This window comes from Typopeltis vanoorti, chromosome 8, assembly GCF_054136105.1.
Source record: "Typopeltis vanoorti isolate ZY-2024b chromosome 8, IOZ_Tvanoo_1.0, whole genome shotgun sequence".
In the NCBI taxonomy this organism is placed as follows: Eukaryota; Metazoa; Arthropoda; class Arachnida; order Uropygi; family Thelyphonidae; genus Typopeltis; species Typopeltis vanoorti.
The window spans coordinates 45,260,609-45,278,080 of NC_143556.1; the positions used below are offsets into that span (position 1 = coordinate 45,260,609).

Consider the following 17,472-nt stretch of genomic DNA (forward strand, 5'->3'; position numbering starts at 1 on the left):
GTGCTCTGGCCTGAGCATGTTTAAATGCTATGTGGTAGAATATCTATCAAATATATCCCATGTTCTATCTTGATCTTTTTTGGTGCTCTCGATATCCCATCTTTGAATTGTCCAACTTTGACCTTTGGATGAAATTATCTCTACCCAACTAAGTCAAATTCATATGCTGTCTCTGTTGCTCCCCTAATGCAACTAATCACTTCAAGCTCTTTAATTTCCTCTCCTTAAAAATTGACTTCCTTCAGTCCCACTTTCCTAACCGTGAAATCATCCTCCTATGAGATTTTAATGTTCACAACACCAACTGGCTTTCCTCCTCCAGCTGTACAGATCTTGCAGGCAGAGATGCTGAAAACATTGACCATCACTAATGACCTTACACAACTAGTTCAGATGTCAACCAGAATACCTGATAATCCGAATTACTCTCCAAATACCGTAGATCTCTTCCTGACCAATGACCCTTCCAAATACACAGTAAATGTAGAGGGCCCACTAGGCAATTCTGACCACAACCTAGTGTTCATCCCCCCCCCCATGCAATAACACTTACACAGCCACTCCCATACAAGAGTAGTTTGGCATTATAACTGTGTCAAGTGGGACAGCCTCCTCAACTTCTATGTCTCACTCCCATGGTTAGACTATTGCTTCCGACCTTTCAACCCAAACGCATGCACCGAACTCATAACCAAAATAATCCTCACTGGTATGGAATCATACATTTCCCCACAGTACTCTGACCTGCCATTCCTTAACTAAACCCTGGTTTTCCAAAAGATGCCCCAAGGCTGTATGAAAAACCAAACATACCATTACTTGCTCAAATCAAGAACTCCATCTTCCATTAGAGCTTATACTCAAGCCTGAAATAAATGCAAAAAAAAAAAAAAAAAAAAAAACAATCAATGCTTCCAAAACAGTTTGAAAGAGCAAAAAGTAGGAAATTAGCTAATACACAGTCGAGCCTTTTGGTCTCTTGCCAAAGCAATTGGGCATAACTTCTGCACAACACTATTCCCACCTCTATCATACCCAGATGGCTCCATTATGTTCACCTACAGAAAAGGCCAATCTCATGGCCTCACACTTTGCTTCCAATGCATGCATAACTGACAATGGCAAATGTCCCCCAACCATTCCAGATGCCCAACATACAATGCTCACTATATCCTTTTGCCAGAAAGAGATCAGTAAAATACTGTGCAAATTAGACACAAAAAAGTCTCCTGGTCCTGATGGCATTCCTCCAAATGTCCTGAAGGTGTGTGCACCAGAACTGACTCCTGTCCTATGTCGCCTATATATATATACTGTCTTACTCTACTGGCATGTATCCCACAGCCTGGAAATTGGCCTATATTCAACCCATTCCCAAGAAGGGCAACAAGTCACTGATATCCAACTACTGCCTCATCTCGCTCACCTGTCTAAAGTAATGAAAAAAATCATCAATTCCTAACTCCTACACTACCTTGAAGCTACCCGCCTAATAAACAACTGCCAGTATGGATTCTGTCACTATTGATCAACAGGAGATCTGCTCAATGTCACCCATCTCTGGACAAATGCCATGGAGAAGTTTTGTGAATCTCGAGCGGTTGCACTTGATATCTCCAAGGCATTTGACCTGGGTCTGGCACAAGGGCTTACTAAGCAAGCTGCCATCGTTTGGTCCATCTCAAGACTTCTGTAGTTAGATTGCCAGCTTTCTGTCTGAACGCACACTATGTAGTGGATGGTTCCTTATCCTCTCACCATTCAACTAATGCCGTGGTTCCACAAGGTTCTGTCCTCTCACCAACTCTCTTCCTACTATATATCAATGATCTACTTTAGCTTACCTCCAACCCAATACACAGTTTTGCAGGCGACAGCACACTGCACTCCTCCCTTTCTTTTGATAAACCTTAGTCCAAACAAACTCACCTCAATCTACAGAATGGCAACCACCGCTGCCCTCAATTCAGACCTCCAAGCCATCCTTCAATGGAGTTCAGATAACTTAGTCAATTTCAATGCTAATAAAACCCAGTACTGTTTCATTTCTCATAAAACATAACCATTTTCTTCCAGTATTATTTTTGCCAACACCCAAATTTCCAGACAATCTGAGATTTCCCCTTCTTGGAATTACCCTGACATTGAGCCTCTCCTGGTATAAACACATAACAACCATTGCATCCTCAGCTTCTAAAAAACTAGGATTTCTCTTTTGCTCAAGATGTTACTTCACTCCTGAACAGCTGTTAACCTTATACAAATTTTGATTAGTCTAAAATATGCTGAATTTTTATCTTAGACTGTTTTGTCACTCATTGGGATTTGAATAATAGTCAGGGAGTTTCATCTAGAGCAGAAGATGAAGGTCCTCATTCCAGCAAAAAGTTTGTTTGCTTCATCAGAGCAGGAGGATGCAAACAATGATCAGAACATGGAAAATAGCCATAGACATCGTGAAGGTCATTTCCTTCAGTACCAAAGAACAGCCACAGCATCCATGCCCATAGTGGGACTCAAACTGGCAGCCTCTTTGGCTGGAGAGCAAATACTCTAACTGCTTGGCTAATCAGGCCAGCAGTTCTTGCTGAGGAAGAAAAAAAAAAAAAAAAACAATGAATAAGCTCAATGTACCAATGTTTTAATGGTACTAATTTCTGGACTTAACCATTCCCTATTTTCTGGCAATACCCTGAGTATTGTAACTAGATTTTTAATCATACACATACACAACATTACAAAACTTATAGTACATCAGTGCTGTGTGTGGGAAAACAGCTTTGTAGAAACCTATGTAGGCAAGAAAAGTATGAAACTATCTAGAAAAGGGAAACAAAGCTCAGAAACAGAAAATCTGAAGAAATTGGATGGAGTAAATTTACAAGAGTGGTCACTGATTTGCCCAACTGCACTCTTCTGAAGTGTCATGAATTTCATACTGTTCTCACAATTGTACACCGAGATCAGTATTCTAAGATTGGCCAATTTTGAGATCTGTATGTATCTGTGCCAAGATCAGATCCATTTTAGATGAGAGAGAGATGAATTTCATCATTGAGTGACCAATGCCTTCCTTATTGAAGGCCTGAATTAGCTTAAAAACTTTCATGTTTGGTCTATAGAGTAAAACATCTGGATTATGTAAAATTATGTAAATTTAAAATACAAACTGCAGATAGAGAACTTTTGACAAGTACAATGCTGGTAGGAACTGATGGAGGGGCAAACAGGATTAGTATGTCTTGTGTATGTAATGGTCAATAACACAGAAAAAAAGTCACTGTGTATATGTTTACTGTATTGCAACTTTTCTAACTCCAAATGATTGTTCTTCCTCAGCAAACAAATGTGAAAATTATAAATGAAAGTGATTCCCCAATTCATAAAAATATCTGATCAACATTCATCAAAAATACTGCATAAATTTAGGAAAATTTCGAAGTTACTAGAACATGAAATACTTAAACTGAAATATTTCCACCAAGTTTAGATAGGTAGCCAACAAAATAAACTGCACTGTCAAGGACTAAGAATGTCTAGTAGTAATCATAATAGTACTTTATGGTATAAACAAAAACAAAATACAGTGGTATCTCGCTAATCCGAACTAATAAAAACCATGCTAGGATTAGTGAATTTTTCCCCAAGAGAAAACAATAACTAGCATTTAAGACAAAAATAATCAAATTCTAATGATTCATCAATTTAATTCTGTAAATAAATTAAGTAACTGATAGAAAAGAGGGAGGGGAGCTACTGTACTGTAATGTAAAACTTAAAAAATAATACAGTACACAAGTTTATTTTAGTAAACAATCTAGCTTGTATGTACCTGTATTGTTGAGGATTCTGATTTAATAAAATTGCAGTTTAGTACATAATTTTTTTGCATAAAAAATATCACTTTCTTGTACACAACACTAAAAAAAGTTTCACAAAATAACACAAAAAAAGTTTTATTTCTTTGTGAAAAAAGTCACTAATTTTCTTTTGCTTCTCGGAAGCTTAACTTTCAAATTCACTTTCAGTTCTACCTGTAATCCATTCAAGTAACATCTGTTTGTGAAATTTCAACATCTGGATATATATTTTTAACTAAATTATGCACGTTTTGAATTTCCTCTTTTTGTGTATCACCATAGTTATCTTAGTAAAGTCTAGAACGCCACAGTTTTTCCATGACGCTCAAATTGCTTCAGATTCGATGGCTACCCAAGCAGCAGCAATTAAGACTGCTACATCCTTTAAATTTATATTTTTTTTATTGATGTCGTAACGTCATAATTTTGGGAAATTACATTTAAAAGCAGGTCTTTACGATATTTTAATTTAATGGATCATATTATGTTCTGATCCATTGATTGCAACAATGGAGTACAGTTTGGACGCAAAAACATAGCCGCAAAATTTCCATCCTCACTAATCAATCATTTGCAGGAGGATATCCGGGACAGTTATCCAATATTTTAAATAAGTTTTAACAGATGGTATGAAATCGTTGTGAAACCAGTTTGAAAAAGTTCGGCATTCATCCATCCTTTACGTTGACTTCGGTACAAAACCACAGTTCTTAAATGGTATAGGGTTTTTGATTTTCCAATCATAAGTAACTTTAATTTATGTTTTTCTGAGGTGTTTGCACAAGGCATTATCATGACACGCTCTCTGGACATTTTTTGACCAGACACTGAGGCTTCATTTCTGTGTCTTCTCTGGTAACAACCTTGAACATAAGACCACTTTTGCCCGCATTATAAATTTGATCATCGGTTTAAATTTAATTCAAGAATTTTTTCTAAAAAAAGCTTTTTGGAATGGTTCTACGGCAGAAATGTCACTAGACAGTTTTCCCCCTGTTTTTTCTAGCTGACCATCACTTGCTAATCCAAGTAAATTTGTGAATGGAAATGCTTAGCTTCCTGTTTTAAAATGTCTCCGAAGATGGGAGTATGACGACTTCTTTCTTGAAGAAACCACATGTAATCAGCAGAATCAAGAAAAGATCACTTGTTTTCAGAGCTTGGTCCTTCTTCTGTGGTTGAAACATAAGTTTCAACCATAGAAAGAATTTTCTGTGGAAAGAATTTCCTGTAGAAAGAATTATTCAAATTTCCCATTGCAGCCCATGGTATGCTTGTGGAAAGTATGCCTGTAGGATTGATGCAGTCATCACAGCAAAAGGAGAACTGAGACATTGGACTGAGAAATTTAGAGGCAGTAAACTGCCTCTAAATTTCGGAGTCCCCCATGGGGTTCTGAATTTTCTGTCATTGCAGGCAGAGAACTTCAATTGAATCAATGTTTTCTTCATGGTTTTGCCAATGAATTTCCAGGATATAGTTCTTACTTTCAAATTCTTTTTCTTCTCAATAGTGTGTGTATTTTAGTCAACAGTTCACTTTGGAAAGCTGCTCAACTGTGATTTGTTTTAAAACTTTTACACACACACACACACACACACACAATCCCCATTTCAATATGAATTCATTTTAATCATGCTCAAAACTAAATGATCACTTCCAGTTTGAAATCCTTGGTATACTCGTTTGATCTTCCAGAAGTGGAAAAACATTGCTATCAGCAATAACACAGTCAATGAGACTTTTCTTATTTCTTCTATCTTCTCTCCATGTGAATTTGTGCACATTTTTAAATTGGAACATGGCGTTAGTAATAACTAGTCCATGTTCTCAATGGAAAGCCAGCTTAGCTTTGTCTTCTCCAAATTTTCCCCAAACATTTCTGTCTAGTAATTATTTCCTACTCTGGTGTTTAGATTTCCAACAAGGACTAATTTTCCCCCCTCTTCATTCTGTCAGCTGCCTTCTCAAAAAAGTCTTCCATTTCTTCTTTAGTAGAATCTTCTGTGGGACCACAGGCACAAATAACTCAGTTACTTGATCACTACTTTATATTGTCTGATATTATTCAATATATTTAGTGTTTTTAGTGTTGAATACTATAGCTGTTCCTATTCCCTGAATGCAACATCCTGTTATATGTTCTTTGTTTCAGTAACACCTATTATGTCATTCTTGTACTTATCCAATTCTTCTGCTAGTTTGATTTCTTTTCAATTAATTCTTATGTTGATGGTGCCAATCTTGAACTCTGCTGATGCTGAGTTGTGATATGTTCCAGAATTTACTTCAGTAGCTGACTTTTCGATGTATGCCCTTGTCCCTGACAAAAAAAGGGCCTTGTTTAATCATGTGACACCGAAGTCAGCATGACATTGTATCATCACTTTGCATTATGGTTTAAACCAGGGGTGTCAAACATACAGTCCAAGGGCCAGATCTGGCCCACAGTAGTATTCAATCCAGCGTGCTGCTAATGATATCAGATGGTCTGAATCCAGTTAGTGTTGAGATCTATACTTGTAGTATAAATGTCCAACCACAGAAGCGAGAGCCCTTGTTGGCAGGCTGCCAAGAGTCAATTCATGTTGAAGGGAAGAAAGAAATAAGGCGATGTACAAACTGGTCACCAACACATGAAATCATGTGCTTTATACGTAAAATTTTCCAACTGTTATACAAGCAAAATAGTTACCACTTTAAAAACTGCAATGATCATAAAGGAGAAGTTAATTTTCCGACGTGTAATAATAAATAACTCATCCCACAATATGGACTGATTACTCTATAATCAGAATGGATTCTCCTTCTTTTAACATGCACAGAAGTATTGAAGGGTCTCGCATCTGTGGACGTACTATACAGTAACAGTATTTCATGTGGCAGTGTATTTGAAGCCATCTGGTGTTAAGTAGAAGTTAATAAGATCGATTACATAGTGCAGTGTTGTTACAGACCTGGCAGATCGGTTGCTAGTGATCAAGAAATGCATCACCAAATAGAGATGATGGGCACAAAAAGAATAATCATAATGGGAAAGTTTAATTATCCAAATATTGATTGGGTAGCAGTAAAATCTCATGAGAAGAATGAAACAGAATTTAAGCTGTTGCAAGACAACTTCCTCAAGCAGCATGTGGCAGAAGGAACTAGAGGTCAAAGAGTTAGATTTCATTATAGTGTTAGAGGATGTTCAGGTTAAAAGATGTAACTATTCTGCCTCCAGTTGGCAACAGTGATCATGCAGTACTCACTTGGGAAGTGAGTAAGTTTATGGATGTTCCATTCAGAAAAGATTACATGCTGAACTAAAAAGCAAGAAAATATGAAACTAAGGAGCAGACTGGGAAGAGCAGAAAGGTATTGTTGCTGGATGGGAAGAATATCAACAGTACAAGGGAAGTATTTAAAAAATGCTTGATGCAATATCGGAATGTGTCCCGAGAGTTCGAAGAGTAAATGGGATAGGAGTCAAATGGATGTGTAATCATATTAAGCAGGAGATTCGTAAGTAACGGAACGGCTGATGTGGAAGAAACACCATGTGCATATTGATGTCTGTTATAAAAATTATAAGCATCAGGCTAGAATAGTCACCGCTGTTGTATGGAAAGCTAAGTCTGAGTATGAAACGAAACTGGCTCTGCAAGCTAAAGACAACCCACAAGAATTCTATTGATATGCTTCAAGTAAAAGAATGAATACGAAACAATAACTCTTCTAAATGCATATGCGTGAGGGTAACAGATGCAAAAGAAGTTCAACTAATGATTGCCCCTTTTGCTAAAAGCTATCAACCTAGTGTAGGAAACACTGAATTCACTGCTACCTTTTCAATGAATGAAGAAATTCAGGTATATGAAGAGGAGGTATTTGAACTGTTGCACAAACTGAATAAAAATTCAGCAACAGGGACTGGTGGGTCATCAGCATGGGTGCTAAAAGTGTGTTCAGGTGAACTGCTATTTCTCTGACCAGGATATATAATTTGAGTCTCAGAACATGGAAGATTCTGCAGGAATGGAAAGAATATATATGGCAATCCCATTGCACAAGAGTGGTGCAAAGACCAATGTATTCAACTATCGACCACACAATATCTCAAGAGAGGTGGTGAAGATTCCGGAAAAATTGATGGCGGCTCACATTCAGAAATGGGTGACATCTCTACTTTGCAATGAGCAACATGGGTTTACAAAGGAAAGGTCATGTTTTAGCAATTTGATCACATTCTATTATAATGTCACCCTTGAACTAGATAAGGGGAATGGGTACACAATGATACTTTTGGATTTTGCTAAGGCTTTTGACAAAATACAGCATGGAACTGTTGCATGAATCGGAAAATATGGGTTTGGATTATAAAATATTACCATGGATAAGAGGATGGTTGACAGACATATCTAAAAGTTGTATACAAGGGATGTTAGTCTGCAAGATTTAAGGTAACTAGTGGTGTACCACAAGGATCAGTCCTTGATCCACTTTTTACACAAGTATCAAGTTTCAGCACTGATTATCTGAAACGGTGGCTATGGAGTCGATTTTCTTCCGAGTGTCCCAATTGTTAACTCACAAGCAAAGCCAACTTCAAATATATTTGGGAGCGATTATGTGGGGCAGAGGTCTTCAATGTATGGCCTGCAGAGTTCTTTGCCGTGGCCCGCCGGCCATTTTGAAAAAATAACTACTTCTTTAGTATTCTGCAATTGAGCAGGTGCTTCTTTTAGTAGCAGAAACTTTTCTTCCACTCTCTCTCTGTTCTGAGCCTTCTCTTTCAAGGTTGTGTACCTGTCTCCATTGAGCATGTCATCTAGCATTGATTTCCTTACTCTTCCTCTGGGTCTTTTTCTGTCTATTTTTCCTTCGATGGGATCTCTGATGATTCCATTCCCTCTCAGAATATGTCCGATCCAGTTTCCCTTGTTTCTTTTTATCCTCCTTAACAGACTTCTTTCTTCTTCTACTCTTTTTAAGACCTCTTCATTAGTTATTTTATCTGTCCATTTGATTTTTTCCATCCTTCTCCAAATCCACATCTCAAAGCTTTCCAAAATCTTAATTTCTTCTTTCTTCAATGTCCAAGTTTCAGATGCATAGAGGGCAACACTCCACACATAACATTTTATTAGTCTTTTCTTTAGGTTTCTATCCATTTTACTTCTGAATAAATTCCATTGCAACAGTTCTGTTTACCTAGAGATGCTGCTTTATGAAACTAGATTCTTGTAATCGCTATTCTTGCTTTTATGTCACTTTTACATCTTCCATCACTGCTAATAACACTTCCTAGATATTTAAATGTCTTTACTTGATTCAATTTTTCCCCATTTATTCTGATATGCATATTTGCCTCTTTTCTTGTTATTTTCATCACCTTTGTTTTTCTGATGTTAATTTTGATTAACATCAGAAAAACAAAGTTTTTCTGATGTTAATCAAAAACTTTATCAATTATGGTTGTTTTTCTGATGAAAAACAACCATAATTGATACAGGATTCCAGTAATCTGTTCAACAGATGCTATTCAGTGTTATAATTAAAAAAATATCATTTCAGTGTTATGATTGAAAAAATGACTACTTAACATTAAAACGCAATTAAATAAAAACTATTTCAATGAAGCCTGCAGGCCACTAAGCTATACTGCAGTATTTAGAATTGTAAGATGCTTTTCAAATTCACAAGGAACGCTGTGCATTTGATACTTTACATAAATCCTATAAAAAGTAAATATTAAATAGACATGCTTCATCAGTCATCTACCAGTGCCAAGCAGTACTTAAGAACTAGTACTAACATCGTAGGTAGATGGCTGAAGCAGTAGTTGGTTCAACTGTCTAGTGCCTTCCAGATACATCTCGAGGGTTCTCGATACTTCGTTATTTTCATAGAAATACAAGAGGATCTTATATTTCTATGAAAATCATCCACAGTCAGTCAGTCGTGAACAGTGTGATATTCGTGAATAAGCGAACGCAGGTTCGTCAAGTCAGCCATTGCCTATTGTGGTTTTATATTGCCAGACTTTTTTCATTAGTGTGAAATATATTCAGTGGATAATAACTGTTATGCAGCCATTTTGGATCATTTTTTGGGTTCACCTTCTATCACTATGGCACCTATGAGTAAAAAGCATAAATCAAGTGATTCTGGTCCGGTTTTAATGAAAAGTGGACCAATTTGTACTTTTTTGTGCTGATGGACGATAAGCCAGTGTGTTTAATTTGTTGCGAGTCAGTGTCAGTATCAAAAAAATACAATATAAATCGGCACTATGAGACAAAGCATACGTCCAATTTCGATCGCCTTCAAGGGCAGCTTCATGCGGACAAACTGATACATCTCCAAATTGATTTAAAATGCCAGCAGGGTACGTTTAAAAGGCAGAGAGAAGAGAGCAAAGCATGGGTGAAAGTAAGTTATGTAATAGCTGAAAAAACTGCTAAAAAATCAAAAGCCTTCTTGGATGGCGTGTTTGTGAAAGAGTGTCTCATTGCTGCTGGGGAAATTCTGTTCCCAAATAATAAGGAAGTATTTAAAAAACTGAGTTTGTCTGGGGTAACTGTAGCACGATGTGTTAAAGAACTTGCCAATGACATTGAAGGAACTTTAAAAAAAACGGTCGTCCGAATTTACGTCACATTCACTTGCTTCAGATGAAAGCACAGATGTGAAGGATACAGCACAACTGTCTATCTTTGTCCGTGGCATCGATCAACAATTCAACGTGATAGAAGAACTGCTAGCGCCATACTTATGAAGGGAACGATGAAAGCCACTGATATTCTTGAAGCTGCCAAGAAAATGCTCCAGCGTTTCGACCTGAGCTTAACCAACCTCGAGCATGTGGTAACTGATGGTGCCCCTGCTATGGTGGGAAAGAACGAAGGGTTTGTTGCGCTGCTATGGATAGAACTGGAACTAGAAGGAAAAGATTTCGTCCATTACCACTGCTTAATCCACCAGAATTTGTGTGCGAAAACTATTGGATTGAGAATATCATGAAATATTGTGACTGTCGTCAACATTATTAGGGCAAAAGGATTGAATCATCATCATCAATTCCAAGAGTTTTTGACCCAAGAGTGCAAAGTGAATCATGGAGATGTGGTTTATTATAGTGATGTGTGTTGGTTGAGCAGAGGGAAGGTTCTTAAAAGTCTTTGACTTAAGAAGCGAAATACAGCAGTTCATGCAAACCAAGGGGAAGCCGATTGTGAAATTCAACGATCCGAAGTGGAAAACCAACATCTTGTTGCATATAAATGACCTAAATATGCGGCTATTATCCAAAGATCAACTGGTGAACACTGGTTGATCACATTAAAGCTTTTGTGGCCAAGCACAAACCTTGGTAGGCACAACTCGCAAAAAAGACACTGTACACCCACAGATACGAGACCCTTCCACACTTCTGTGCATGTCAGAAGAAGGTGAATCCATTCTAATAATAGGGTAATCAATCCGTCTTGTGGGATAAGCTGTTTATTATTACACGTCAGAAAATTAACTTTTCTGTTATGCACATTGTAATTTTTAAAATGGCAACTATTTTCCTTGTATAACAGTTGGAAAATTTTACGTATAAAGCAAGTGATTTCGCGTGTTGGTGACCAATTCGTACATTTTTATTTCTTTCTCCCCTTCAGCATGAATTGACTCTTCTTGCAAGTTGCCAGACAGGGTCTCGAATATGTGGTCAGACGGTAACTCATTCTTGCTGAGTCAACTGTTCATCTCTTGATGAATACGCTACAAAATTAGCCGTGTTGCGAAGTGAGTTTGAAGAGAGATTTAATGATTTTCGTAACCAACGGTCTTTTTAGATTTATTTTCAATGCCATTCAGTGTTAATGCTGCCAAAATGCCAGATTCAGTACAAAAGGATGCTTGAACTCCAAAACAACTCTTCTTTGGGAGAAAAATTATTCAATGTGCCCTCGCTTACATTTTACAAAGACTGCATTTCTGAGGACGCATTCCCTAATCTTCACCGGCATGCTTTGAGGATGTGTGCTTCGTTAGGAAGCAGATACTTATGTGAGCAGTTCTCCAGAATGAAGCATGTGAAGTACAAGACAAGAACAAGAACTCAGACTACAGACCAACATCTCAAGAATACTCTGCGCATAGCGACTTCAAACATTAATGCCAACATCAACAAGCTGGTCAAGGAAAAGCATTGCCAAGTTTCCCATTGACATCGTAAAAAATGAATGTTATCTTCATTAAATTATCTTTTTTCAAGTATTGATTGTGTTTACTTATCATAAACCCGACTCCTACCTACGCTCTTAAAGCTGTTTGTTTATTTTTATAGGATTTTATGTAAAGTATCAAATGCACTGCGTTTTCCTTGTGAATCTGGAAAGCATCCTACAATTCTAACATCTAAATACCGCAGTATGGTTTAGTGGCCCGCGGGCTTCACTGAAATTTTTAATGCGGCCCACACTGTCTGAAAGGTTGAAGTCCCCTGGTGTAGGGTATAATGTATGAATTTCGACAATACTTTGGTATGTACTTTCCGATGATGGTTAGAACTGCAATTGCTGTAGCAGGTTGTTGAAGTGCGCTACTGAAATAAGTCAATATTTGAGATGTTGACCAAACAGTAAAATTGGAACAATAATTGGAAACAATAAGTTGCACATTAATTCAAAATACTACTAGACTACCATAAATAGTACTTTTCACAGATCAGAGACAATAAATATAACCTTTTAAATATATTACTAAAGAAATTTGTATGTATATAGCAACAAAATGCACACGAAATCGCAGCTGAGCATTTAACATTTTAAAATATACAAAACTTTTTTGAACTAATAAAAAATTGAGTTCTCATTCCTTTGTTAAAAACCATTAATTACCTGACGTGCTCTCTGTACAGCATCCGCAAAAGCAGAATTTGGATCATATCCTCCTGCAAGAGTTTTTGGTGGTGCGACAGCGGTGTAATCCGACATGCTGTAACTTAGGTCTGTAATGGTGGATACAAAGAAATGCTGCTAAAAGACTTATTCACGTGATTTTCGAAAGTGTCACAACAAATCACTGATTACTGCAAACGCATGCAATGCTTAATCAAGTCCTTTTTTAGATTAAAAAAAAAGTTAATTAAGTAACGTAATAGAAACCGCCTTTACAACAACAAATAATATAAGAAAAAACTAAAAACATGAATTCAGTTCGCATCACATATTACGATTAGCTCCTGGCGGGAACCATTCATAGCCAATAAATGCTCTGCGCAACATACCGGTTCAAAATTTTCGACATCTACAGAAAGGATCTTCATTAAATGCGCTAAAAACAAGCCCATTTTGTTAAGACAAAATGAAAAAATTAATAATAAAGAAATAAAACTAAAGTCGACACTTATCCTTCATAACTGTTCACTTCGGAATTCAAAAACAAACAAACAAATAAAAAAAAGAAATATAGAAACTTCTCTTCATACATATAGTAATTGTCAAGTTACTATATATATCAAAGCTAATTGTAGCAATTTAAATTATTATTATTATTATTAGACACCTCCAGGGAGACCAAAGACTCATCGAGGGAGAGTGTGCCAACAGCATCAAACGATTGTTCCCCTTACAACTACTAACCGCGCTCAAACTTACTTAACTGAGCCATTAGTAGCAGAGGCTCTACCAATCGACCAACCTTTGCCTGTCAAATGGCTTTAAAAATCCAGAAAGATCACAGTATATGAATTTCTTCCACCACTTTAACCGCTTTATTGCACAATCTATTTGAAATGATTATTGAAACAAGGTGTACCTCAAACAAATTCATGTTGTCTTCGATACAGCATATTTCCTTCATTTATCAGGATGCTCTGTATGATATAATGCTTCCTTCACTAGTAATCTGCCTCAAATTATTTGATTCCAGGAGTTCAACACATTATGTGGAGAAACAACATGTGATATCTTATATATCTTATTATACGATCATTATAGAAAGTTCTTTCACTCGGTTACAAAGTAAATTATACTTGTCAAGAAATTATGTTCTTGTTTAATCCATTATCCAAGTATTATTATTATCATTATATACGGGTGCCCGTATATAATGATAAAAAATAAACTACCTCTGCTTTGCAGATGGCATCGTTCTGATTGAAGAAGACTCAGCAAGGCTGGAACAGACATTGCAAACACTATACACAGAAGAAAAAAGATATGGACTAATGTCAACTTTGAAAAACTTAAACAATGATATTTGGACAACAGGAGTTACTGAACAGAGTTATCATAGACAGATTTCAACTGGAAAATGTGAAACACTTCACATATCTTGGATGCTACATGACGCATGAGTTGGACCCCAAAAAAGAGATAAAAATTAGAAAAGCCAGAGCAACAACTATTTTAAAAGCCATGGGCAAAATCTGGAGGAGTCGAGATATAAAGATGCAAACTAAACTGTGCATTGAAGAAACCTGTATCTTCAGCAGTATGCTCTACGGATGTGAGGCCTGGGTACTCCTGAGAGAAGATTCTCTCAGAAGGATATTAGCATTTAAGAGGAAGTTCTATAGAAAGATTTTGAGAATAAACTGAATCCATAAAGTGGAAAATGAGGAAATCTACAGACGAATACAACCAGAAGGAAACCTGATCCAGAAAATAATCAAAAGGAAATTACGTCTATTTGGCCATACATGTAGAATGAACAATGAAGGAAAATAAAAACGCTTCTCTTTGGAATAATTGAAGGAAAGAACGAAAGAGTAAGACCAAACAGAGAATGGGGCGATGACATTGTGAAATGGTGCGGAAGCGCTATACACAAACTGAGTCATCTTGCACAAAATAGAATGTAATGGAAGAATCATATCAAGATGGCATCAGACACCTACAGGCATTGAACCTGTGGTATGGATGATGGTGATATTGGCACCCCGTGGAGTCCAAAGACTCATCGCGAAAGACCGAATCTACCATACTTCTCCTTATAAGCAACTCGGTATAAGCAAACAAAGTTTGAGTGTGAGCATATTCACAGTTACAGGGTGTTCGGGATAAATTTGACAGTTTCGTAAGGAAAAAGAAAATCTTCTTTGTATCTATTAAATTTAATGAATTGACAAAAAAACATTACAGGCAGAGTTAATTACAATACTATCAACAAGATTTACTCAAAATAACCACCATTAGCATCGATCACAGCTTCAATTCTGCTTCGGAACCTCGAACAAGCTGATGCTACAGTCTCGCTGGGAAGGGCCGCAAAAACTGTTTTAATTTTATCCATTAACTGGGCTTTTGTATTACTGGAAGTGCGATTGGTGTCTTTTTCAACTGCGCCCCATACAAAATAATCCATGGGGTTAAGGTCTGGGGAGTTTGGAGGCCAAACATTTGGACTGGTGAAGTCGTAGAAATTTTCAGACAACCATTTTTGACTTTTCCCAGAGGTGTGGCAAGGGGCCGAATCCTGCTGCCATACATACGGCCTACCATTGGCTACCCTTGTTATCCAGGGCTTGACTACAGTTAGCAACTCCACGAACAAAGCCCGAATTCCAATGCCAGGGTTCTTCAACACCTGTTCCTGCAGATTTGCGAGGAATTCTGCTGTACGAACGCAATCAGATCGTCTGCTAGGGATCTTTCTTCTTGCTACATCCTCGTAGTCACCATTGCAAGTCTCTAGTTCATGCCTGATTGTTTTTACTGTATTCAGGGAGCATTGGGCAGCAGTCGTAATATCCTTATTTTGATGGCGGGCACGAATCATCATGATACAAGTTATTCTCTTCCATGATTCAGGTGGGTTCCAGCTATCCATCCTTTCTGACATCTTGTATATGAATGAAGAAGGGTCCAAACTTTTAAATGAAGAGAAGTGTGTGTTAATACATGTAACTTACGGAAAAATATAATTAATTATAAATATGTCAAATTTATCCCGAACACCCTGTATGTTACTTGTAAATAGAGGACGATGATTTCTCATCAATTGCCATAGTATTCCATAATCCAAATTACAGTGTCTTCGATGTGCATGATGGTATTCATTATGGGAGGGTTACTACGTAGACCAGTTTCAAGCTCAACTGGCAACTCATTATTGGTATCTAAACCCATGAATATAGGAAGGTTGAAACAGGTCAGAGTAATTACCCTTCCATACTGCATAGCATCAGGTATGTCAGAAAGGAAGTGTGCTTTGCCTTATCAGATACTGAAACAATTGATAAGAAGTCATCAGTCTCTACAAATAAGTAGTCTAGTCGTGAAGATTCGTCATGAGCAGACTTCATTTCATTATACTTATAAAAAAATATGCTGACGCCTTTTATTCCTTTATAGAGAATGGGCAATTCCTTTTAATCCTATCTAGCTTTTGAAGACTGAGTGGGCAGTTCAATTACCACCGGTAGCCAATGAGAGATAGCTGGCCAGTGAATATTACTAATTATAAGCCGCTACCGATAAAGAGACCGATAAACCAGTGTTACCATCTCTTGATACCTAACTAGGCTGACCATATTTCCTTGAGACAAAAACGGGACATTGCGATGGCAAAAACGGGACGGGGATTGTGTAATATTCCTTATTCATGAAAACGTAAGACGATAAAAAAGTTTTATTACATAAACATATTGAGCTTACCATTATCTTCAGTGACAGAATTCATACAAAACTTTAGGTAGATGTAGAGGGGAAACTGTATTTCAGGCAACGAAATAAAATCTATAATTTTGTCTTGAACACCACAATTTGGCCACAAAATTTTTCCACAACGACTGGAAAAAGTTTTTTGTCTGATGCATCTAAATTGACTGCAAGGCTTTTTGTTTTATTCAAATCCTCTATTATTTTGCTCAATATGTATGGTGATAAAACATTGGTAACTACTGCTTCTGATTTGGAACGTGCTGAAGAAAATTTTCATTCATAAATTTTATTCATCCATGTCGACAAGCATTCATTTGCACGAAAACTTTGGCTGTGACTCACAGTATGATAAGCAACAAGAGCTTCCCTTGCATGTGAAGCTCTATCACCATCACGTTTCACCATAAACGAACTGATGTTTTTTAATGAAGTCTTTCCAGCATCCTTATGTTTCTGGCTACATAGATTTTGGTTGATGTCGCTTCTGCCTCCATGGAACGAAAAAATAGACATTACAATGCATACCACTTTTGTTCCATCATTTTAATAAATTTGAATTCTTTCTGCAGATCGTCATTAAAACTGCAGTTTCGCCTCTTTGACATTGCAAGGATAGACTTAAAGCTTTAAAAAATAAGACTTAAAAATTTAGAAAATATGCAATTTAAACAACCGCATTGTATAACAAAGCCACCGGTTAGCATACAGCCAAAACGAAAAACTAAAGCTATAGCAAAAACAGAGGCCGCGTTTGAGACGCGCAAGTGTTGCGAACATACATTTTTCCCCCTCTGGATAAATCACTGCAGATATCGATATTTAGTACCGAATAATGCGACTCCATGGTTATAGAAATTACTGCTATCCTTGATATTGATATACGATTATAGGTTATGAATAATAATTTATGATTGACCAATATTAAAGTATATTTATAGTTTTTATTAAAAACGGGACAAAACTGACAT

General features: G+C 36.9%; 1 protein-coding gene across 3 annotated transcripts in view; it reads right to left on the reverse strand.

Annotated features, from left to right (window-relative positions):
- LOC150103960 (far upstream element-binding protein 1-like) overlaps positions 1–13,080 on the reverse strand; it is a 311,837-nt gene extending 298,757 nt beyond the window's left edge. For all 3 annotated transcript variants that reach the window (XM_090397206.1, XM_090397205.1, XM_090397203.1), the window contains exon 1: positions 12,737–13,080. In XM_090397206.1, coding sequence (XP_090253332.1) covers positions 12,737–12,832 — 96 coding nt within the window. In that variant the 5' untranslated portion in view covers positions 12,833–13,080. The remainder of the gene's footprint in view (positions 1–12,736) is intronic.
- Positions 13,081–17,472: the final 4,392 nt, after the last annotated feature.